The sequence below is a fragment of the Ixodes scapularis genome, unplaced genomic scaffold (assembly GCF_016920785.2).
Source record: "Ixodes scapularis isolate PalLabHiFi unplaced genomic scaffold, ASM1692078v2 PGA_scaffold9__187_contigs__length_104089568, whole genome shotgun sequence".
In the NCBI taxonomy this organism is placed as follows: Eukaryota; Metazoa; Arthropoda; class Arachnida; order Ixodida; family Ixodidae; genus Ixodes; species Ixodes scapularis.
The window spans coordinates 74,483,892-74,508,180 of NW_024609884.1; the positions used below are offsets into that span (position 1 = coordinate 74,483,892).

Here is a 24,289-nt window from a genome sequence, read left to right on the forward strand (position 1 = left end):
CGGAAGTTGCTTGGGACGCAAGCGGCAGTTCATGTTTGTAAACAGCAAAAGGGTCTATTCCAAATGATTCGCGAAAAGAAAGTAAATGCATTGCACCAAAACTTTTGTATATATGAAAGACTTCATACGCTGCCGTTGCCGCGGCAGCTTATGCAACCCCAATCTTTACCGAGAAACGCATGCGGGGAGCGCTATGTGCTTCGCATTGTTCGCTCGCGTATTATCATCTATCATGTGGTTTTGACACTATTTTGGCGGTTTTCTTATTGAAACAAGTGTCAAAACCACATGGTAGATTAGATGATGAGGCGCACGCGAACGCTTATAAGGTGCGCGCGATGGTTTTCTGTTGTTTATTCTGTCGACTACTGTTTTGTCGACGGACACGAAAAAACCCGACCAACGAGTCAAATACAGCTTCGCTGTAAAACAGTCTGCAAATACGAGTCACCGCAATGTCCGTGGTTCGAGTGCCGCGAGCCAAGTTTCTCCTTGAACTCACTGCCGTGCGGCATTCGAAGCACGGATCTCGTGGTGACCCGCGTTCGAATCTGTATTGAGACTGTCTTTTGTATGGTGTATAAGCAACGTTACCCCAGCTTTAGGGTCTGCAGATTTGTTTTTTAGAATGTTAAGTTCTTTCTTACTTTCGTTGAAGAGGGTTGAACTATTCTTGCGGTTTGGTTTAATAATCTTATAGCATTAATGTACACCCGTGAGTAATATGAAGGAGAACAGCCCTCTTCTTGTTTTTGACGCTCCTGCAAGTTTTGGAACAAGCTCTGTTCCAGAACAGAGCTAGAACGCAAAGTTTAGATCCCCAAGCCACGTACCATTTGAGACGTTGAGAGTTAATATAGCTTTAGGGGGCCGTAAAACAGGCAAGAAACCAGGTAAGGTGTTCACCTTCATATTGCCGGCGGGTGTACAAGGTAAGAATGTGAGAGTGGAGAAAGTGATATATACAACGTCTAGGTAAATAAATTTAACTTTTTAGACGTGTTATATCTGTATCGGGTTATAGGACTCTGGTCTCTGTCAATCAGCATTTACCCCCTTTTCCAGCAGTTGAACTTTGTTTCCGCGTCAGAGGTGAATGTTCGGATATGACGCCCGTTTTCTAGCACATAGGAAGACTTAATATTTTATGACACATTCGAATATAACACAAAACGCGGGAAAGGCATTGTGAAATTGTATTGCGTAAAAAAAATTAGGGTTTACACTTCGCATTTAAATATTATCACTTTCCACACTTTTTTAGTGGTCGTAAGCGTTGCTGCTCAGGCCGTAATTATTTAGAAATATGTACACTTTATAACTAAGCATTATAGAACGTTATTGTATTGACGTTCCCACTGCGAAGTATCATTATCATTGCAAAATCTTAACGGGTCTTCTTTTTAAAACTCAAAGGAACAAAGTTGATTTAATAATGTTTTATGAGAATCATTTTGGCAATTTTTGTTTGTTAGCATATAAAAAACAAATTACAAAGTAATCACACTTTCAAAAAGGCATGTGGAAACATTCATTCCAGATAAAATTCTAGATTATATACTCGATAAATTTACATACATAAAACGAAACGTATTTATTTGATTTTTTGAAACCTGGTGGTTGACGAAACTTGCTATGCTAAGAAGCAATCCACCGAAAATTCAAGTACAGAATTCTCTTAGTATTGAGAAGTCCCCCGAACGAAAAGCCCTCAAGTGACAATTTATTGCAACGACTCGGCGCGTATCAAAGTGCCCGGTACCGAAACGATCGCGCCCCAAAAACGTTCGCACCGAAACGTCCTGTCACGGAATGTTGCGCACCAAAATGTCTTCGACCCCTTCCCTCGTTCCAATGTCCTCATTTCCACAAACGGAAAATATACCTTCTCTTTTACAACTAACAAAAGGAGAGAGATAAGAACACATTCGTAAGAAAAGAGCAAAAAGAAGAAAAAAAAACGAGGTTTACATTTTGTTTTACTTTCTGGTACTTTAACATTCACTTCTCAAGACATCCAACAACAATGGGAATAAAATACAGACAGAGAAGCACACAAAAACAACAAGAATAAAATACAAGAAAAAGCCGACATAAACCTCTCTACAAACAAAGAATAACCTCGAGCTCCAATTGAGGCACACAACAGAACAAAAAACAACTCGGAAAATAGAAGCGTTCTAGAATCACCTGAGCTCGCGAAAAACATTGAAAGCACTGTGGCAGAGATAGAACCCAACGAAGAAAAAAACGGTGTTAGCTGTAGGGAATTTTAGATAATGCTGTTCACGAGTGTGCCAGTATTAGGGGGTACCACGACAGAACAGCATACGATAAAACAGGACGGTCAAAACAGCGCGCGTCAAAACAGCACCCCGTCAAAACATCACAGCGACAAAACAGCACGCCTTAAGACGGTACTCGACAAAACAGCACGACGTCAAAAGAGCAGAGACACAGAAGAGCACGCGCCGAAACAGTACGCGACAAAACAGCACAGGAAGAAACCAACACGCACGTAAATGCATGCTGTTTTTTTCAGTGTAGGTCACGTTATAACTTATGAGCAGCACGCGCCTAAATTAACTACTTGATGCTAACGTTTTCAGTAGAACACGTGTATTGCCATTACATTTTATTATCCACCGTTATATGATTTTATATTATTACCTGCGATTAATGGCACATTGATTTTAATCCGATAACGTTTTATATCGATACAGGTGAGGCACCCTATTTACCGAAATGAAGAATAAAGATCACAGTTGACGAGTTTAGGGGAACTGCTGAAGAAATTGTTAATTTGACATACACTCTTGTTTTACATATGGCTTACATGCCGGATTTAAATATTTGAGGTGTCGCTTCTCTTACCATATGTTTTACATATGGTAAGAGAAGCGACAACTCAATAGAGTGTCAATGAGGGGCTGTGCGTCATACTGGAACATGATGTTTCGTAGTCTTTGCGAGATTCTCGCCTATGGCTTTGAAACCCGATGGGGTGCATCCTGTTTAGCCGTGGATCATCATCTGCTGGGCGAGGCTTTGTTCTGTCTTCAAGGCCTCGATGAGCCGGTACGGGTCGGGATGTTGAAACCTGAGCGAAGACTGAATACTCCGGCGCAATGCTTCTAGTCTGTGTTTGGTCTGGCATTGCTTTTATGCCCGTGGTTTGGCCAGTCATGGGTAAGTTACTTTTAAAAAGTAATTCGTTACAGTTACAGTTACTTTCAGAAAAAAGTAGCGAAGTTACCGTTACAGTTACCACAACAAAAGAGTAACTCGTTACAGTTACAGTTACTTTTAAAAAGTAACGACGTTACTTTTCAGTTACTTTTCTATAACAAAAAAAAAATTAAGAAAAAACTAGAAAACGCCCCTCACAACGTTTTATTGCATAAAATTAAAGAAAGTACACTTTTTACTTCATATTGTAACTTAGCAGCAGTTGCTTCTTGAAGTTATATAGTTTTTGAAAGTTTACACGCCAGAGTAGTGGCGCAAATCAAAATACGAAACATGCGCAATGCGGAGTAGTGGCGCTAATCAAAATACGAGACATGCGCAGTGCCCTTCACGTGTATTGTTGTTTCACGGTTGATTTACCGGATTAAGAAGCATTTGCACAGAAAAAAGAAAAACCACGACATAGATAGTGCTTCGAGACACTAAGATGTAAGTGGTCAGTCACAAAGTACAAGCGCGTGCGTAAAGATAACTATAGATATGTTTTCATAAAATCTACACGTGGCTATATTCGGGTCGTGACTCGTGAGAAAGAACGTATTCACAACTTTGTGCAAGGCTAACTTGACACTCGAAATGTCGGACTAGACGATTTGGAAAGTGCAAGAAATGACTGAATTGCACTCGTTCAGTGACATATTATTCATAAAACGCTCAAAAGTAACGACAAAAGTAACGTCGTTACTTTCATCGTTACTTCAGAAAAAAGTGATAGAAGTACAGTTACGAGTTAAATTTTTAAAAAGTAACTCGTTACAGTTACAAGTTACCAAAAAAGTAACAAAGTTACAGTAATGCGTTACTAGTAACGCGTTACTACCCAAATCTGGGTTTGGCCAATCGCGGAAAGCCGACCAGAGCGACGCTTTTGGTCGCACACATTGCTCGCGACTCGGCGTCGCGCGAAAGCTCACACTGTGAACTCGCAGCTCACGAGTTCACTTCTCACTTCGCTGGGTTTTGATAGAAACGGCTGTTGTAGCAGTGTGCATTCCTTACATTCCTGCTGCCTGCTGCATATATACTATCATAGCCTCCTCTATACTTACAAAGCCTGGCAGTTCGACGACGGAGCCATAGAGTGTCCGGTCGCAGATTTGGAGCGTGAGGATCTGGTACCAGAAAGCATTTCTGGTATTCAGCGCACAACTTCTGCAGCGGCGAGGAGCCGAAACATGGTTTTCAAACCCGACGAGAAAAGAAGCGGTAGCGCGAAGAACGCGAGGAGCACGAGTGGACATTCCATCGCTCAGGAGAAGTGTGTTTCGGTGTTTCACCAAAACACACTTCTCCTGAGAGGCATGTACCGGGCGCCCCGGTGCGGTGTTTCACCGCACCGGGGCGCCCGGTACATGCCTCTCCTAGAGTAACTGTATAGGCTCTGCTTGCAGAGCCAGAGTGTGGAGCCACGTGACCACTCCTCCTTATTGGCGGAGGAGTGGTCACGTGCGCAAATCTGGATCCGACCTTTGTGCGGGAAAGCGGCCATCCAGAGCGCCGAGTTTCGGGGGAACATATTTTCCGCTTTGCGTTCGAAAAATATAGATCCTAGACCAAAATCGAACGAACCGAAAGCTTCCTAAGTCATTGAACATTATGTGTATCAACTGGGTACAGTACAATCCCTTTTTTTTATAACGCGAGCGATGTTTTGAGACATTCGTTTTCAGGGTGTGTGAAGCAGACGACACAGACGACGATCGCGTTCCCCGCGTCTGCGGCTCTCGCGGAGTGATACGCGATACCGATACGCGACCGGCACATCCAGCCATCTCGGCGAGTCGGCGAGCACTTGTTTGAAAGCGGAGGGACGGCGTTTTCGTCAGCCGCTACGTCGTTTACCGCATTAAATTTTGCATGCGCGTAGAAAGAGCCCCGTGAAAATGACAGGCTGTAGTGTTACCAAGTGCACAAATCGCACAGACAGCGGCAAGAGCTTGTACCGGATTCCAACGGTGAGACAGGATGTGAGACGCCGCCTCGTCTGGCTTTTTCGTATGGGAAGGAGATCATCTTTAATCATTGTCTGCCCTTTTTGCAATACCCCAAAAGATTTCTGCTGGCAGTTGTGTGGATAAACATGTTTAGGAGACTGTTAGTTCTGTGCCTGTTCGCAACTTCTTCAATGGACCATGTCGGTGGCAGTAAAACAGTTTAATAGGTTCAGCAAAATGTTCAAAATTGAAGAGAAAGCGAGATGTAGGTTGGTGTCACACACTGAAAGTAGACAGAGCTCTATCGCACTATTCTCGGGGCGGAATATACTGGTCAATAGGAAAACAGTCAATCTCGGCATCATTCTGGTTCCTGCAACGAATTGAACTGCGTTTTCATAGACTTGTCCGCAATAAAAGTAAAACGTCGGTGGACATTTTTTTTTTTTTTTTTGTATTAAGCAGTTTGCACCTTGCGGCATCTCCCAAAGTTTGGAACACCGTCTAACATTTATTATTCGCGAGCCCCTAATATTTGCGATTCAAGCGAAATCAAAATTTAGCCAAACTTGAAAGCATGCGAAAATTTCGGTCTCTAAGAGCTCTCAATTCGGGCGTCTCGAATTCGTGAAATGGCAAAAACTTCGGATAAAAAAGAAAAAAAAAAAAAAGTTGTACACTATTTTACCATGAAAGTCGGGGTGCTCTACATTCCTCAGATTCGCATATAATTGGAACGCACGAAGGTAAAGTACTGTTCCGTCTACATAATATCACATAAACTGTCTGCTGAAAAAAAAAAAAAAAGTCAGGCTTAGCAGCGGCACTTGCTTTTCGATTGAACACAAGAGGAAAATAAGCAAGCCTGCGTTCTTTTGCTTCTTGCGATCGCTCGAGGGGAAAGGTCCTCCAAAAGTTGGGCAGACAGGCGGCTCACGACGCTATCTGCGTCCCAGCAACAGCGACTTGACGACTTCACACGCGACCCGCGGGTGCGAACGCGGGTGCGCTTTTTGCGAGAGGGAGACAGGAAACGACGGAACAACGATCAGGGCGCATGCGCGGCTCGTCGCCGCACGCCGCACTATTTTCCTTCCAAAGCGCGCCACAGCACGCCGCAGCACGCCGCCTCGCGTCTGCGCCTTCGTGGCCCTGCTAAAACCGACCGTGGCTTCCCACAGTGCTTGGCTCCAGAATGGCACCATTGCGGTACTCTGCTCCGCAAGCGGAGCATATACAGTTACTCTAGCCTCTCCCAGAGCAGTATATGTATAGAGTTTGGCCATTCTTTGGGAAGTATAGGAGACAAATGAGGAGGCGCCATTGGTCGAAAGCGGGCTGGGTGGGCGTGTTCCAGGGCGTCTTCAGAAATTTCAATATGACCAACCAGAAGCCGTAAATAATACCCTGGCGGTAGTCGCGAGAAACAAACCTCATAACTGCATGGGAGTAACTCTCGGTGACTGAAAATAGGGTACACGTGATGTTTCAATCACGGTCATCCAAAATGGTGGTGGAAGAGTGCGACTAGCGAAACGATCGACATAATCCTCACGCCAAGCGCCGAGGGCCGGAAATCTGCCGTCCGAGCGGTCACACACTGTCCGAGCAAAACAGAATTGAGCAGCGCATTCGTTTCTTACATCTTTCTGCATGATCATGATCAAAACAACACGTGCTACATATTTTCAGCCGCGGAGAGTTACTACACTTCACCCTTACGCGCTTATTAAAACCATATACGAACATATGCCTTTGATCAGAACTGTTTCTCGCTACCACCGCTAGGAGATTCTTTTCGGCTTCTGGTTGGTCAAGAGAGCATGCCAAGCCCTCTTTCCGAGTCTGGTGCACGCCCTGGATCTGCCCGCGCCTCCCGTTGACCAAACTCTCTCTATACACGGCTCTGGCCTCTCCTAGCATGAGTTGCGCGTTCATCTCCGTAGCGCAGAGCCGTATATGTAGAGAGTTTGGCCATTCATTGGGAAGTATAGGAGACAAATGCGGAGGCGCCATTGGCTGAAAGCAGGCTGGGCGTGTTCCAGGGCGTCTTCAGAAATTCGAATATGACCAACCAGAAGCCGGAAATAATGCCCTGGCGGTGGTCGCGAGAAACAAACCTGATAACTGCATTGAAGTAACTCTCGATGGCTGAAAATATGGTACACGTGATGTTTCAATCACGCTCATCCAAAATGATGGTTGAAGAGTGCGACTAGCGGAACGATCGACATAATCCGTACGCCAAGCACCGAGGGCCGGGAATCTGCCGTCCGAGCGGCCACACTCTGTCCGCGCAAAACAGAGTTGAGTGGCGCATTCGTTTCTTACATCTTTCTGCATGATCATGATGAAAACAACACGTGCACCCTATATTCAACCACAAAGAGTTACTACACTTCACTCTTACGCGTTTATTAAAACCATATACGAACATAGACTTTTGAGCAGAACTGTTTGCCGCTACCACCGCTAGGGGATTCTTTTCGGCTTCTGGTTGGTCAAGAGAGCATGCCAAGCCCTCTTTCCGACTCTGCCGCACGCCCCGACTCTGCCCGCACCTCCCATTGACCAAACTCTCTCAATACACGGCTCTGCCGTAGCGCCGTCTTTCCTGCACGGCATGTTAATCCCGCTCGTCACGTGACTGAATTCGGCGAATAGCGCCGCCGCGCGTTCGAGGCGCGGGGTGTGCTCAAAAGCAGGGGAACGTACGCCGGGGCGTGTGCAGCGTCTACTTTCCTGCACGGCACTTGATCCGGCTGCTCACGTGATCGGATCTCGGCGAATAGCGGCGCGGCGGCACGTGGACAACAGACGTGCAACACTGGCTCCCTTAGGGAGCCTATACAGGAACTCTAGCCTCTTCTTTAGCCTCTCCTAGGGTGCCTACATGTCTGTCTGTCTCAGGGTGAAGGCATCCATTGTTGCTTTGAGGCCTCGATATCTTTAAAACTAAGCACAATAACGAGAAAGAAAATTACACTTTGCGAATCAGGGACGTTGACTGCACTAAAAACAGTCATAATCCCCAAATCGAAAGTATGGATCGGAGTTGCTCTTTAATCAATAATCTGTGACTGCAGCCAAAGCTACAAACGCGAGTTAGCCTGCGCTCCTGACTTTGAGACGTCCATTTTTAGCGCGTGTGCTCGTTCAGCGGAAGAACGCTTCAAAGATGTGACCTCAAACAACTCTCGTGCTTGCGGCAAAAAGAAAAAAAAAGGGGTTGTGTCTATGTTTGTACAGTCTAGAACCTATTCTGCCTGAACGGGCGACTTGTCTCCTAGCTGTATATGAGAAATTTAGCCAGTGCAGTACAACCGCTTGCCTGGGCTCTTTAACGTGCACCACGCAGTAGTGAATACACGACCGCACGCCGGTACGATGCTCTTCCAGATCGAAACGGGCCGGGCAGGTAGGGACTGAACCCGGGATCCCTGGGTTCTGCTGCGCGAGCTTTCGCTCCATGTGCTCCGAGCTGGTGTGCGCTATACTCTTAAAAGAAAAGTTGCCCAAAAGAGTGATATAACCAACTCTTAAGGGCCGCCCACACTAGCGAGAAAACGCGCCCGGCGCGCCGATAAATCGGTTAAGCGGGAAGATAAAGGGCGTGTCTCTGCACGCGCTCGTGGCGCTGACTGTGCTTCGGCGACATTTTGTTACTTGCCGCGATCGGCGTGCCACGCGCGTTTTCTCGCTAGTGTGGGCGGCCCTAGAGCGCCTTCAGAAGGACATTGAGGCACCCTAGGCGGCCCTTAACACCTTCAATCTGGTGAAGAAGAAAGTGTCTTGCTTATTACCTCCTCGAGCGGACAGATACTAGCGCCCCCTATTTGAAAGAGTTTTTTGAAGGTAATGTTAGCCCCATGTTACTTCCGTTGTTCTCCTTTGGATTTTGTCGGCGGTGGAACGGTGGTACTTCTCGCTTTTAGAAACCATGTTTTTGCGTAAAAACAAGCGGAAAAGGCTCTTTTTATATAAAATTTTATTGGAGATTTGTACAAAACGACAGGGAGCGCGATGTTCTCATACAATTTTAGTTTAAAGGGTTTTGCGGCACATTTAATAGTGTTTTATACAACCTTGTCTCACTTGTGACTTTCAGGTAGGGCGTTCCGACCTGGGTGTGTATTGACTTCGGTGATTAACTGAGGCTCGCCCGCATGGCAGGAGTTGGATAGATTTCGGCGCTGCCGATCAAAGCCAAAATTGAACAGTAGCAGGAAACGCTATCGTACGCGATACTTCTGGCAATTGCGAGAAGGTTGGTAGCCTTACCGTGAACTGCCGGCGCGGGCTTCTTTTTGCTCTTATCGTCAGAAGAATCAGAGCAGACTCCGAGTCCTCGCTATCCGCGTTAAGGGCTTAAAGCGGCGAGCGAGGACTCGGAGTCTGACTCTGATTCTTCTGGCGATAAGACCAAAAAAACGCCCACGCCGGTAGTTCACGCTAAAGAATGAACTACATGGGACGAATATGCCGCGAAAAATCGACGAATATTGCCTGGCGGCTTTTGCTCTGCACGTGGAATCACCACAGTGGCTGCCACGTCGCGCGCAACGCGAGCGTGCCGTCGGGCGGCGTTCGTCAGTTATTCGTCGCAAAATTCGCTCCATCCTTGGAGTTTGCTGAGTGGTCGCTGCGTGATACATAACGGCGATGCGGTCGCGTTTAGTTTGGTTTTCGGGCACTGATCAATGCCACTTTTTGTATGCTGGCTCCGAGCCAGTTTCCCAATCAATTTTAGTAACATTGAGGTAGCCCCAGAGAGGGTAAAACTGGTTGACTGTTTATGCCCCCTAGAAAAGGTGAAGTTACACCCATGAAGCATGTGCTGTCACTCCACAGGTCGTGTTGGCCATCCACAGCGGATAAAGCCCCTGGATGTGTTTGTGTTCGTTTTACAAGGAGCGGTAAATGCGGTAATGCACGAGGCCCGTGCCCAGTGCGGCCCTTCGAAACAAATGATGATGCAGCCTGTGCGCAGCACTCTCGTACCCCGAGTCTCGCGCGTTCACAGAACAGTGTTATCGTTCAAGAAACGCGAAGCCTGACTTTTATCAAGGGGCTTTAACAGCGGAGGCAGAACTCGCCACATTCTCTGCACGACAGACAAACTTGCTGCTATGTAACTGAACATATTTGACCTCGATACAGTACACGTAGGGTTCCGGGAGTTTTGGTAAATACCGATAGAACCCGAAAATTAACCACGATCCGCTTTTTTGCAAATTCGGTTAATACCGAAAAAAACCCGAATTGAAGCTGTCCTTAAACGAGAAAATCCCAGGTTTCGCGGAAAACGATCTCCAGCTACAATTTTATTTTGTATTTACCTCTAACACAGCCGCTGCACTGAACTAACCGTGTTGCTATTGTTTTTTGTTTTTTTTTTTGTTTAGGAACCAGACCCCTTATCTCGGTCCCATCTTTTGTTGGTACGTGGACATTTTCTAAGTATTCAGATCACGCGTATGTGTTCTGTAGGTTGAGGAGTCCTAAGACACCGTCCTGTTTTCCTGAACATAAGGACTGAGAAACACAAATTTTTTTGTCCGACACCAAACGCTGACACCGAAAAACACCTAATCTGTGGGACCTCCCCCCCTTTTTCTGAACAACGACCCCGGATTTCGAAAGAGAGAATCTAAAAACACGAAACCCTAATTAATAATTATACGGCCACCGAACAAATCGCCGCAGGTGTGGAATTAGTTGACATTTTATAGAAAACAGCTGTGAATCGTGTTACACAATATACACGCACAATATTGTCAAAGCGAGCAATTTCAACGCAAGGAACCAAGCTGAAGAAAAACACTTACATCGAGCCCTGCTCCGTCTTTATCGTTAATCTCAACGTGTCGAGTTCACGTTGTTTACTTCTCTTTTCAGCCATAAATCCTTCCAACTTCTTTTATGGACCCTTCGGACATACTCCCGACGAACCTGAAATGAAATTTAAAAAAAAAATACGTGAACGGGAAAGAATGCAGTTAAAAGGAAAAGAAGGCGGCACATTGCTGCCGCCTCACAACTGCTGACCTCGACTGAAAAAAAAAAAAAAAACTAACAAAAACCTTTGCGCGAGCGACTGGTGCACAAAATCCAACAAGAGCGGCACGCCCCATTAACTCTCGAATCGAAGCTGCGAATGGCGCTTCGTAAGGCGCGGAATGCCGCTGTAATTTGGGGCTATTGTCGTAAGGATTACGTTATCGGGCGTCTTCTCCGTCGTGGGAACGGCGCGTCTGCTGAGATCCGTTCGTGGACTTGGCGCACTTGTTCGGCTTAGGTAACAGGGCGGGCGAATGCAGCGGGGGCTGCTGCGGAACCGAGGAGACGTGCGTGATCGGCCTAAAAACGGGCTCGGGCAATACCACCCAAGGTCTGCACATGACGTCGCCGTTGGTGAACAGCCCGACCCGCCCCAAGTGACAAACACGCTGAAGCTATAGACGCGTCTGTCTTGGCGATTCCGTCTCCTAACGTCGTTCTCGTTCTGAGAGGCTGCACGACGTGCTGGCGGCGATGCTGACGCCAGGAAAAGTGACGCTGCGTGGGTTCACTATGGGACGACGTTTGGGGGAGAAGGGCGCGAGCCTTGTTTTCGAGGTGATATACTCACTTCGTGCCAGGAAGGCGACAGGGGACGAGGCTTACTGCCACCGGCAACGCGTCGCCCCCGTTCAGTTTTGAGGCTTTACTATAAGGCGATTTCGAGGGTTTCCTTTCAAAATAAACGGTTCTTCTTTTTTTCGTTTTTTCTTGTACACGAAGCGCTTGGAAACGTTGAGAATATTTTCTAGGTATCTGAGCGCGAGCGTTGCTCATAAAACGATGCACTAACACAGAAAAAAAGTAACGTTTGCGTCGTTCTTTTATTTATTTTGTTTCCTTCTGTGCGCGAGCCTCGACAACGCGCCGCATTTCTACTCAGAAATAGCTCTGACTCCTCGCGAGTAAGCACCTGCATTCTCTTTACGCTGCCGCGGCACACCGAGATCCAATATGGAGTTATAGTAGATCGTAATCTAGAGCTACGCATTGCCAGCGGTAGCTCGTGCCCATACTTGTGCCCGTTACTTCAAAAAATGTATTGGATTACAATTACAAATTTCCCAGCCCCAAAATGTAATGAATTAACGATAGAAACAATTTTGATGTTTTCAAATATGTTCTATAACACTACTTTCCATTTCTCATAACTCGCATTATGGTAGTCCTTGTAAAAGTAAAATATTTTGCTTGAGAGAAACATTGTAGGCGCAAGGTTCAAGGTGACGAGGTAGCGAAAGCTGGAACCACAACCGCCATCTCGCTAACATACAGCGACCGGAAATGATCCCTGGAATTCTGCAGACAGAGCTAGCGGTGCGCATGCTCAGTAGCAGCATTTACCTCCGCTTAGAGATGCGGAGGTAAGGAACCGATGTACGAAAGCTCCCAGTGGAAACGGGCCTTTCGAGTGGTGTAAAAGGGAAAAACAATTAAACACAAAGAGGTTTCTCAGAAGAAAACTGCGATGGAAGGCGATGGAAAGGAGCTAAGTCTACTCGGCATTGTCTTCTTGGTCTCTGTTTTTCGCATAGTATTTTCACGTCTTTCTCGTGATTCTGGTGACCGGTCAGACGAAAAATCGTTTTATTTTCGGTTATTCATCTCCACGATGGTTTATATTTAAATTTGTTGAACTTGCTATCTGTGTGCCTCTGAATTGTCTGCTCGTATTGCTCCAGTTTCTTTATTATGTTCATATCTAAAAAAAAGTAACGAGTAATTAAAGTAGTCCGTTAAAAATATTTTGTAACGAAATTGCTTTACAAATTACTGTCGCAAAAAAGTAACGTGGCAATTATGAAATTACTTGAAAAAGTAACGGATTACAAGTAATGCGTTACATGTAAGGATTACTTCCCAAGTCTGCTCGTGCCGCATCTTTGAAGTGTGGATTCAGCACGCGCCCTCTGGCCCTGCTTTCTGTAGCGTACGATTCACCAAAACACTCTTAACAGATTGATCTGGCCAGCCGTTCCCCGCATGCATGACGCCGCCGAAACACTAGTTCAAGTGAGGCAAGCGCCCGTGCACTAGACACAGCTCTTGCCGACCCGTGCTCTGCTCGCGCAGACCCCCAGCGGGGTTTTCGCGCGTGCACAAAGACTATAGTTCCCACGTTGCATACCGGCAGCGGCGGCGTAACTACAGTGTACTAGAATACGGGGTAGTGTTTGGACTAGGGTGCCTTCATGTGCGCTCTGCTTAGGGTGGTGGCATCTCGCCATTTTGTCACACACTTTTATTTTTATTTTTTGTTCAGAAGTGCGTGAAAGGGCGTGTCCCTGCACGCGCTTGTGGCGCTGACTGTGCTATGGCGACATTTTGTTTTCGTCGATTTCTTTGTATTTTTCCCGTGAGCGCGTGCTGTCGGCATGTGGTACTACAAAGGGTGGCATCACCCTAAACAGAAGGACATTGAGGCACCCTAGTTTGGACCGGCGTGACTCGACAATGGGAACTTGTGAGGCTGCGCGTGTGGAGAACAATCGGGGGGCTGCAGTCGACAGGGCAGCAGAAAGTCGCTGTAGTCTGCACGTGCCCCCGCACGTGCGCGTGCACGCGGTGTACGTGCACAACTACCACAATACTAACCTTGCTGCCGCAGAGCCATAATAGAACAGTTTGGCCATTCATTGGGAAGTATAGGAGTCAAATAAGGAGGCGCCATTGGCCAAAAGCGGGCTAGGCGTGTTCCAAGGCGTCTTCACAAATTCAGATCTGGCCAGCTAAAAGCCGGAAAAATAACCTGGCGGTGGTCGCGAGAAACGAAATTAATAAGTGCGTCGGAGTAACTCTTGGTGACTGAAAATATGGTGCACGTGATATTTCAAACACGGTCATCCAAAATGAAGGTGGAAGAGCGCGACTAGCAGAATGATCGGCATAATACGTTCGCCATGCGCCGAAGGCCGGGAATCTGCCGTCCGAGCCGTCGCACTCACTGATCTCTATTATAGGGGTCTGGATGGCGCATTCTGCAAGCAGGTATGAAGCCACCGGAAGTAAGCGGCTTGTCTCGGAAGTGAGCTTGGCAGGCTTTGTAAGCCTTCCGAGTGCTGGTTCGAAAAGCGTCGAGGGCGCTGGATTTTTTCTTGGCACCTGAAGAGAGCCCGCCTGTTGCGCAGTAAGAGCGCATGCAGACCCGAGAAGTATCATGGGAATCCATTCAATGTAAACATTTTGTGATTCTAGTTGTCCAAGTGTGCATATATCCCAAGTTCAAATGCCTCATTTTCGGGATTTAATTTGGAGCATGTTTGTTAAGACCCAGTCAAAGACACCGGAAAGTACGGACCAAAACATCGACTGAATGCACTAGGAAGCCCAGCAGACGCCCGACTTCCGGGATGAGCATCAAACTTCCAGTGGCTTCACTTGCGCCCTGCTCGGAGAGCGGCTATGCGCCATCCAGCCACCTATAATAGAGATCAGTGTTCACACACTGCCCGACAAAAGAAGAGCGCACATTCGTTTCTTGAATCTCTTTGCATGATCAAAATCGAAACATCACGTGCACCATATTTTCAACCACGAAGAGTTACTACATTTTACCCCTACGTTCTTATTAAAGCCTGTTTCTAGCTACCACCGCTCGGGGATTCTTTTCGGCTTCTCGTTGGCCAAAAGAAAATCCCAAGGCCTCCATCTGTATCTTGTGCACGCCATGGCTCCGCCCACTCCTCCCATTGACCAACCCCCTCTATACATGGCTCGGTACTGCCGATGCGCCGGTGTCGACACCTATCGGGATCTACGCCACACGCCTCAGGCGAGCCGCTCCGGTCCCAACACTACCCGGTACTCTAGTACACTGTATAGCGAAACAGGCTGGTGCGATCGGTACATTGTTGGTACTTGCAAAAAGAACGCTGTATAAAATGTCCACGCGAACACTTGGCCGCGAAATACTCCGACAGCCTGTCCCTTGGATCTCCGAAAGGTAGTTCAGTGGACGGTCGAAGACAGTCGAGACTCTTCAGAAGGCATATTCACCGCGAGGTTCGACCATCACGGGTGCTACTGCAACAAGGGGAACTACTCTGCGTCTCACGCTTAATGGGCGATTCGCACACTTGCGTCGAGTCAAACCGACTGCGAGGGTTGCTGTGGCAACAACTGCGTCGGCTACAACCAGTACCTCCTCGACGCGGGACGGCGCGTACCGCTTTCCTGCCGCGAGGATGCCGCTCGGCACTCAAACGCATTGAAACGCGAATGTGCGTATGGGTCTTTACTCGGCCTATAGTGGTACGCTAGCGAAGGCGTGCGAGCCACCGGGTCAGTGCGCTCAAGTTTGTGCACTGGAGGCAGTTATAAAGTCAAGAACCTGCGCCTTAGTCGTGCCTCTCCCTACTCCCGTTAGTGCGGTTGCTTGGTAAACACCAAATGACCGTAGGAGACTGCATAATAAAAATTAAAAAAAGAAGAAAAGCGTGAGTTGTTAATTTAACTGTAATTCGAGACCAATCGCTCTGACGAATTTTTTTTCCGCCCGGGTCATCTCACGAGGAAAGCCACTTCATTATTTAAATATAGGCGTTAATGCCACAAAACTCGCAAAAATTATCGCGACTTTCTAGTCGGAAAAAATGAAGTCACCCAAGACGTAATGGTAGACGCAGGCTGCGTAATATTTTAATTTCCCCTGTTTCCGAGTGGGACCGTCTAAAACAAAAACAAGAAGAAAAGAAAGAGATGTGAAACCCTATCCAGCGAACAGTTGCACTTGCCCCTTCTCTCTGTTCCGCCTTCTAAACGCGGATTTTTTTTTTTTTTCATTCGTTGTATTTGTGACATAATAGGCGCACGTGGCCCGTTGCCTGCGCTCGGGCCTGCCGTGGCCCTTGAACCATTTTCCGCCTCGACACTGCTTTCCTGAGGGAGGGAGGGAGGTATTGATTTCCGCTTCCGTAGGTGCACTGCTCTCCCGCGCTTGTTTCTTTCCGGGAGCGACGTAAAGAACACACATCGTTGGAGAGGGGTGTCACTTTCGCAGCGCGGAATGTCGCCCCCGTGTCTGGTCGAACGCTCATAGCAGGGTATCCGTTTTGTCTCTTTGCAGTCTGGCCTGAAAAGATCCCGTTGCGCCCGCCTTGTATCCTTTCTCGGCCCCTGCACAAGACGACCTCCTATCGTCGGATCAGGACCTCCCGCTGCTCGTTGTAAAACCCCTGGTTGACTCTTGGCTCCCGGCCGACGTGACCCGAGACAGGCACCCTCACCATGGCAGCGTTCGTGGCAAAGCAGATGATGGGCAGCAAGCTCAATGCCGTCAAAGGTACGTGGCCTCTCTCTCTCTCTCTCACGTTCTTCGTCGCGACAGGTGCAACGTCGAACCCGCTCCGGGGGCGAGGCATGCAGTACCTGAAATTGTCGCTCAACTCTTAAACAAACCTTTTCTTGACTGACTGGATAAAACCACAAAATAAAACTTAACCGAAAAAAAAAACAAAAAAAGAAACGAAAACACTGGCGTAATATTTACGTTGGGTGACACATTTTCAGTGGAACCGATGCTGAAACATGTTCTTATTTAGGCACGTGGACCCGAAATAAAAGCATGTTCTGAACGCCCCCACCCACACACACACACACACACGCACACACATATTTTATATCTTCTGGTTTTTATTTACACACGAATGTCACAACATGAACTTTCTGCGAAAAAAAAAAAAACACACTCGGAGCGCAATAGATTACGTCGTGGGACTCATTTTGAGCGAGGACCGATTCTAAAGTACTTCTCTTTCGGCACGTTCACCAATATAGAAGCACGTTGCGGATTCAACCTAATTTTTATAAGGTTAACATGTTTTTTTCTTGAGACTTCAGTCATAAAAGTACTTTACTTTGTTTTCTATTAGGGGGGGGGGGGAGGGGGGAGGGAGGATTTATTTTGGGTCGTACTTTAAGAAATATTTGTGGGGATCAGTGTTCCTTTATTCTGAAGTGAGTGACTGAAGAAAGACGAAAATAACAGATTACTTCGTACGTCTTTTTTTATTGTTTGTCGCTTGATTGTGTTTATCGCACTGTATAGGGCAGAAATCAATATAAACTACTTTTAATAAATAAAATAAAAACGCGCAGCAGTTGTTGCAGGCATGCAGCAAACCTTTTTGCTGCCTGCTTTCTTTCAAAGGTGTAGTGACGTCATCGTCGTTTGCACAAGCAATAACCTCCCCCCCCCCCTCCCCCCCCCCCCCCCCCCCCCTTTGTTCCCGTCGTTCCACGCACCACAGTTTTGGGGGCACGGCTGCTATGGTAACTGCAGCGTATGCTATGGAATACGAATGTTTCGAAGCACAGCGTGTAGATGGCGTTTCACCGTACCCTATGTAACACGCAGTTTTGAAATAAAAATCTAGATTGTGCTTCAAACGATGGGAGGCGGACTGAGGTAAGTGAGGGGGGGGGGGGAGGGTATTTCCCTTCGGGGAGAGTTCCACAACTGAGGTAATCAAGTCACGTTGGCTGAAAGGCGAGCAAAGGGCGACCTGACGCCACCGATGACGTCACTTCCGCTCGTTTTCCTTCTTGCTAACTTTTTCGCCGTTGCTCGGCGAACAGCAGGGAGAGGAGCTACGGCGAAACTTCGACTTGCGATTACGTCACTCCCCTAAATGAAATAATAAAAACAACCTTCAAACGCAATATTTTTAAGGTGCCTGCATCCAACCTCAGTAATTTTCTTTAACCGAATTAGCTTTTTTTTTATATTGAATAGAGCACGTTCCATTTCGCTTTGCATATAAAACCAGAGCTCCTCAAAACTAAAATTTATTCCATACCCTTCCTGCTTCTGAAGCCTGGACACTTTGAAGCGAATATGCTGCGCAGAAGCGACGCGCATGGCGTTAGAACAGCAGCAGTTGCACCGCGTACTACCCGGTCGAGCCGCCGGGCAAAATTCATCCGTTGTCCGCCTTATATTTGCTCCATGGAGTCCGACCATCAAAAGGCATGGTTCCGAGCTTAAAAAACAGTCTCTATCCAGCTCAAATTTTTGTTTTATTAGAAATAGATTACTGACGTTAAACTTGAACTGAACGATGTAAATTGAACTTAACAATCCACTTCTTCTGAAGGGATTTTTTTTTTTCATGTATCAGCAAATTAATTTTTAAACTTTTTTTTTTTTTTTTTGCTGATAGAGCAATAAAGGTGGCCGGTTCTAGTTTATGGACTGGGGGACGGGACGGGACGAGAAGATGATACGTTATGATGAAATTACGAAACAGGCATTTGAGAAGATTCAACTTTGAATACAGGTCATAGAAACAAAATGTTATATTTTTATCCATATTTGCCGATAACCTATTACAATACTTAGCAGTACATAAGAAATCTCACAAATACAAGAAGATTTTCAAACAAATGTGTCACATTTTTGCAAGATTTCAGAAGTAATTGTTGCTTAAATAGCAGACCACACATGCACTCTCTCTCTCTGTGTCTTTCTCTCCCTCTCTCTTTCTTTCTTGCTTGCTCTCTGGATCTCTCTTTCTCTCTCTTTCTTTCATACAGTACCGAATTTATATTCACCAGGAGTTTCTCATACCTACCTTTCTAAGGATGACAATGTCATTAAGATTTCTTAAATACGGAACACGTCCTACTACGGTAAATTACTAAATGAGGAAGGGGAGAGGAGTTAACCAGCAACCTTGGACTTGCACGAGGGGCATCAGTTTTCATCTGGCCGCTTCTCCGGTCAGTCGATGTTCGAACGTTTGATTCAATTCCTATTGCTGCCTCCCCAACATGTATCCAGAGGGATTTTTTCAAAGCACTGCCAAAATAGAAATTATTACGGTAAATGTAAATATTACCTTTATTGCGTTGAAATTATTTGTTTAAACTTGCCAAAGCATTTCCCTCTGACGCAAAGTGATAATGTGCCAAAGGCTTTTATGTGGACCTATTTGAGACATCCTAGAAATGGGCTCTTTTTGGTCAGGATATTTAAATATTATATGTTAAAGAGGAAGAATGTTAACTGAAATTTAAGAAACAACGATTTCCCAACTTGCAAAAATATGATCAATTTTCTCAAAACCCCCATTTTTTGTGAGATTTTTATGTTCAGCCAGGTATTTAATGGGTTATCGACAAATACAAACAGAAAAATGATTGACCAAACCTAGATCCTGCGGTTGTGGCTTCTTGAATAAGAGGATGTGTCGTCTTGTGCGAAGATGGCAGAAATTAAATCGGAGGGGTTGGCGCACCCGCGTGATCCCTTGGTCTCAGGAAATGTAAAGCGCATGAACGTCACACGGGCGCTGTTTCCTTGGGTGAAAAGATTATACATTCTGGAAGCTTGCCACGACGTCCGGTGAGTCCTAGAGGCGGTGTGTGACTGGAAAGGACCTGGCACATCAACTCAAGTAAAGAAGCTATTGGGAATGAAATTAAACAAAATAAGTACAGATACACGTTTTACCCAAGTAGGGAATAATTTGCGGAAAGACACACTTTCCCCCTGATGTCTGCTTTTTACCTCCTTAAAGGGATACAACAACGAAATTTCGGCGCTCATTTTTTGGTTTATATGTGTTCAAAAGAGCAGTATCACATGGAACATACCGATATCTTGTTTAAAAAGTCTCGAAAAGGAATTTTAAAACGAATTAAACGATTAGCAAAGAGCACCTGGTGGATGTCGCTAACGCCTCGTTTGTAATGCTCGTCTAGGAACCTTGACAGCTAGTGACGGAGGTTGTCTCGTCTCCGACCACGACGAGAGAAGGGGGGAAGGAGGAACTCCCCTCTTCCCGAGAATCCCTTTTGCGTGTCGCAGTAGTCGCTATTGTCCCCCTACAAGATTATAGAAGATTAACTCGTCACTCAAAATTCGTACAAAAGCAGCCGCTTCGGTGGCTGGAACGACTAGGCCAGCCTCTCGACGTCAGCCTCATCGTAGCTTTGCTCGTCTTGAGACGACCTACGTCACGATTGCGTTGGATGTCACGTGCTCTAAGCTGGGCCTTCTCCGAGCGCTTGCCAGAGTGGGCCGTTTATAACGAGAAATACAACCACCAGGATCAAAATACAAACGTGCGATTGTCATTTACGGATATTGTGGATCATATTCAACCTATTTTTGAACACGACGGGAATATTTCAAATTTCGTTGAAGTATCCCTTTAAAGGGATACTACAACGAAATTTCGGCGCTTATTTCTTAGACTAATTGAGTTCAAGGGAGCAGTATCACATCAGACACACCAATCTCTTGTTGAAAAATAAACAACAAGGAATTTTAAAATAAATTAAACGATTAGCAATGAGCACCTGGTGGATGTCGCTAACGCCTCGTTTGTAATGCCCGTCTAGGAACCTTGGCAGGTAGTGACGATAACTGTCTCGCCTCCGGCTATCACAAGAGAATAGGGGAAGGAGCAACTCCCCTCACCCCGAGACTCTCTTTTGTGAGTTTCAGACATCGCTATTGTCCCTGTGCAAGAATATAGAAGATTAAATTGTCTCTCAAAATTCGTACAAAAGCAGCTTTGGGGTTAGTTGCGATGGCCCGATCGCTGGCGTGCTTCGGCCACTTCGGTGGCTGGAACGGCTAGGACATCCTCTCGACGTTATCCTCGCCGCATCTTTGCTCGTCCCGAGACAATCTACGTCGCGACTGCGGCGGATGTCACGTGCTCACCGAGCGCTTGCGAGAGTGTGCCGTTTATAACGAAAAATACATCCATCAGACTCAAAATACAAACGTGCGATTGTCGTTTACAAATATTGTGGATCATATTCAGCCTATTTCTGAACACGACAGGTATATTTCAAATTTCGTTGAAGTATCCTTTCAAAGCGGATATATTTGACAGATACTGTTCAACAGTATGTTCGCTTTTAGAAAGGCGCTATGCTACGCTCGTTTTTCGCGTCTAGTATAGACAATCCGAACATCTCTGGTGATCAGGCGAGCGTGTCTCGATACCCCAATAGGTAATCCAGTCAGAGGCTCAGTCTTCTTACGACCAATGGACGTGCGTTCATCCTCTGAAAAGGGAGCTTTAAACATTTACATATCTGTCTTCCATACAATACTCTACTTAGTTGAGCTAATTGGAAGATCGAACGAGATTTAATCGCATGCGTTACAGGGAAGTGCAGGTGCCGCGAAAGAGAGCATTATCAAGCGGTATTTATGTTTTCTCTGGTCAAGACCCATCGCCTCGAATCTTCAGAATCATTTCACGAATCAAAAAAACGTCAGCTGGATGAAACGACGCCCGCCGTACGCCAGAGTCTCGAGCACGACGTCGAGGGTGGTCGGTGTATGTCCAATGTACTTTTGAGAGCGCAGAGTTGTGCGCTTCAGAGGGTGCCGACACGTCTACTTTGTCGCAGAGCACTAATGATTCGGTGTCACATCGCAGACTTCATTGTTTGATCGTTTCTTTTTCTGCTTCGTGATCCGCTCAACTCCCTCCACAGATGGAAGTGATTGGCTCTCCGAGTGCTCCGTGGGAAAGCAGAGCTACGGGTATTTTGAGCATGCCTTACCTACGATGGAGCTAAGCGAATGACCGAATTCTAAACACGCTTCTTTCCCCGAAACCAATGTCTGAATTTGGACACTTCGCGTGGAAAAGAGCATGTTTAGTATTTCAGCGCAGATCGTGTTCCTCGGGCCAAGGTGGTTTCCAAACCTGGTCATTCGCTTAACTCTGCCTTGAAATTTCAGTACTCGTTCTTTGCCCGAGCTATGAGGCAAAGAAGAGTGATTACTTGAGATAATCAGGGTGTATAAAAGTTAGCGCATCTTGGACACTTGAGCGATGAAAGGCGACGGAGGCTTGACGCTTTCAAATGGATACGATTCCTTTTTGCACTGCAAACTACTTCTCTGCTAAAAGCCAAATGGATCATTTGCGTCAAGCTTCCAACGCCTTTCTTCACCCCAGTATTTAGCCATCCTATTCTTCGTCTCTCGCCCTATTTTTAAAACATATGATCTGTAAAGCAACACAAAAACAATTTTAAGCCGCCCTAGGTACTCAGAAATCACAATCATCATCACCATGTTCAAATTCAGAAGCGCAGTCATTATTATCTTTTTCATGCCTTTTTCCAAACGACGATGATTATTTACGTCTCACACGTTGCACGTGTATGTAAAAAATTAAAAAAAAAGTAGAATGTGCGTGAGCCAGACTTTAGTTATTTAGGGAGACTACGTTGATTCCAATGATAATAATGTATGGGAACTTTTTCGTTTTGGAGATATCTATGCTAATCTATTGTTGAAAATGAGAAGAAAGATGTTTGAGACAATCTGCGAGCCGAAAGGCGTTCTTTTTCTATCGTCGCGAAGAGCTTATACATACAGCTCTTAAAGAACACTGGAGAAAAACAAACAAACGACAAGGCTTCACTTAGAGAGAAAATAAGAAGAGAAAAATAGGATTCCGGAATGCGGAAGTTTGTCAAGCTAGAAGCCTGGACTTGACAGACTTTCCACTTGACCTTGTTTCTCGAGCGACGTGTAAGCGGGAGCTCTCGCGCGGGATATCGAAGAAAACGACGAGATGTGCTAACTCTGTCGACAAAAGAATTACGAAAACAGTCATCTTTTGTCTCGCTTCAAATGTATTTACTCTTTTTGTAACCCCCTGTGACATCAAACCAGCGGATCTCTTTTCCCGCTCTCATAAGAGCAAAAAAAAAAATAGAGAGAGAGAATTGCGGAAACGTGAAGCAGGGATGAAAGAAACGTGAAGTCGAAAAAGGAAACTGACTTATGCATCAAGGACTCCGCAAGCGATGTGAAAATGATGTGCAAAAAAAAAAAAGAAAAAGAAAGACAGCCTCATTTTAGGGTTGAAATAGCAAAACTCAACGCGTCGAATATGGCGACGAAGCTGGCAAAAGAACGTGCTCTCCGTGATAATGGCCTGTCCGCGCAGACAACGCGTAGCGCGTGCACGTCTTTTTAGGCGGAGAGGTGGGACGCTTTCCAGCCGCTTACAGCCACTTTAGCCATTCGGTAAAATGCCCCTCATGCGGCTAATTTTTGGTGAACTTCCTAATAAGTAGAGTTTCGTGTTTTCAGTAAATAATAATAATCTTCGAATATTAACCCCCGAGGTGGTTTCATCTAAATCGGGAAAAACTCCAAAACCCGGAAGCAGAGCTGTTTCTGAATTAGAAAAAACTCAAGCGTGAGGGAACCAAAACCGCTAACTATAGCTCTGTTTCGTGCTGACCCGAAATGTAGCCCCCCCCCCCCCCCCCCCCCCCCTCAATTAACTGTCCACAAGGATGTTTCTTTCTTACGAACCACACCCCTTATTTCGTTTTCTTCTTTTATCGGTAGGGGAATATTTTCCAAACATGCGGGTCACGCGCATGCTCCCTGAAGTTTGGGGAATCCCATGCCCGTCTCTCATTTTCATCATCATAAACCCCGATATACACCTTTTTTTTCTGACACAAACAAGTAATGATATTGTCTGTGAAAAAAAAAATATAAATCCCGGAAAAACCCCACCGAATTTGAAGTAAAATAAACCCCGCTAACACGGAATCCTACTTATAAGCCATTTCTAAGGGTAACCGCCAATTTTCCCAAATTCTTGGGCACCGAAACTGTTGGGAAAGAACGTCCTGTCCGCCCGCGTGAGAAGTCATGCACGTTGAACGCGTGCTCTGTGTGAACCGTGCTTGTGAACCTCGCTTTCCGCACGGGACGCCACTGGCAGTCGTGATTTGGAGTCTCCAATCTATCCCGGGGTGCGGCCTTTCATCGAGGGTAAACTCCGCGAATGTGAAACCGGAACCACGGCAGTCCGGGAGATTGTTTAGCTTGGACGAGGGCTTCTGTCGGCCGATCTTGCCTCGGGGAGGGAGCATCGAGACTGGGTCCCCGTGGCCGGCAGCACTAAAACCGAGTGGATTCGTGGGCTCTCGGCCCGCGTTTTACGTTTCGCGCCCGAACTGGCCGCAAACACTGCCTAGGCCGAGAGCAAACAGCCGCTCCCGCAATTGGATCCGCGGCTTTCTCGGCATCCGTGGAGGCA

At 46.3% G+C, this 24,289-nt stretch overlaps 1 protein-coding gene across 3 annotated transcripts in view; it reads left to right on the forward strand.

Annotated features, from left to right (window-relative positions):
• The window catches only part of LOC8053393 (complexin), a 1,077,036-nt gene that overhangs the window by 872,547 nt on the left and 180,200 nt on the right, over positions 1 to 24,289 (forward strand). For all 3 annotated transcript variants that reach the window (XM_042287376.1, XM_042287377.1, XM_040500741.2), the window contains one exon: positions 16,309 to 16,524. In XM_042287376.1, coding sequence (XP_042143310.1) covers positions 16,470 to 16,524 — 55 coding nt within the window. In that variant the 5' untranslated portion in view covers positions 16,309 to 16,469. The remainder of the gene's footprint in view (positions 1 to 16,308; positions 16,525 to 24,289) is intronic.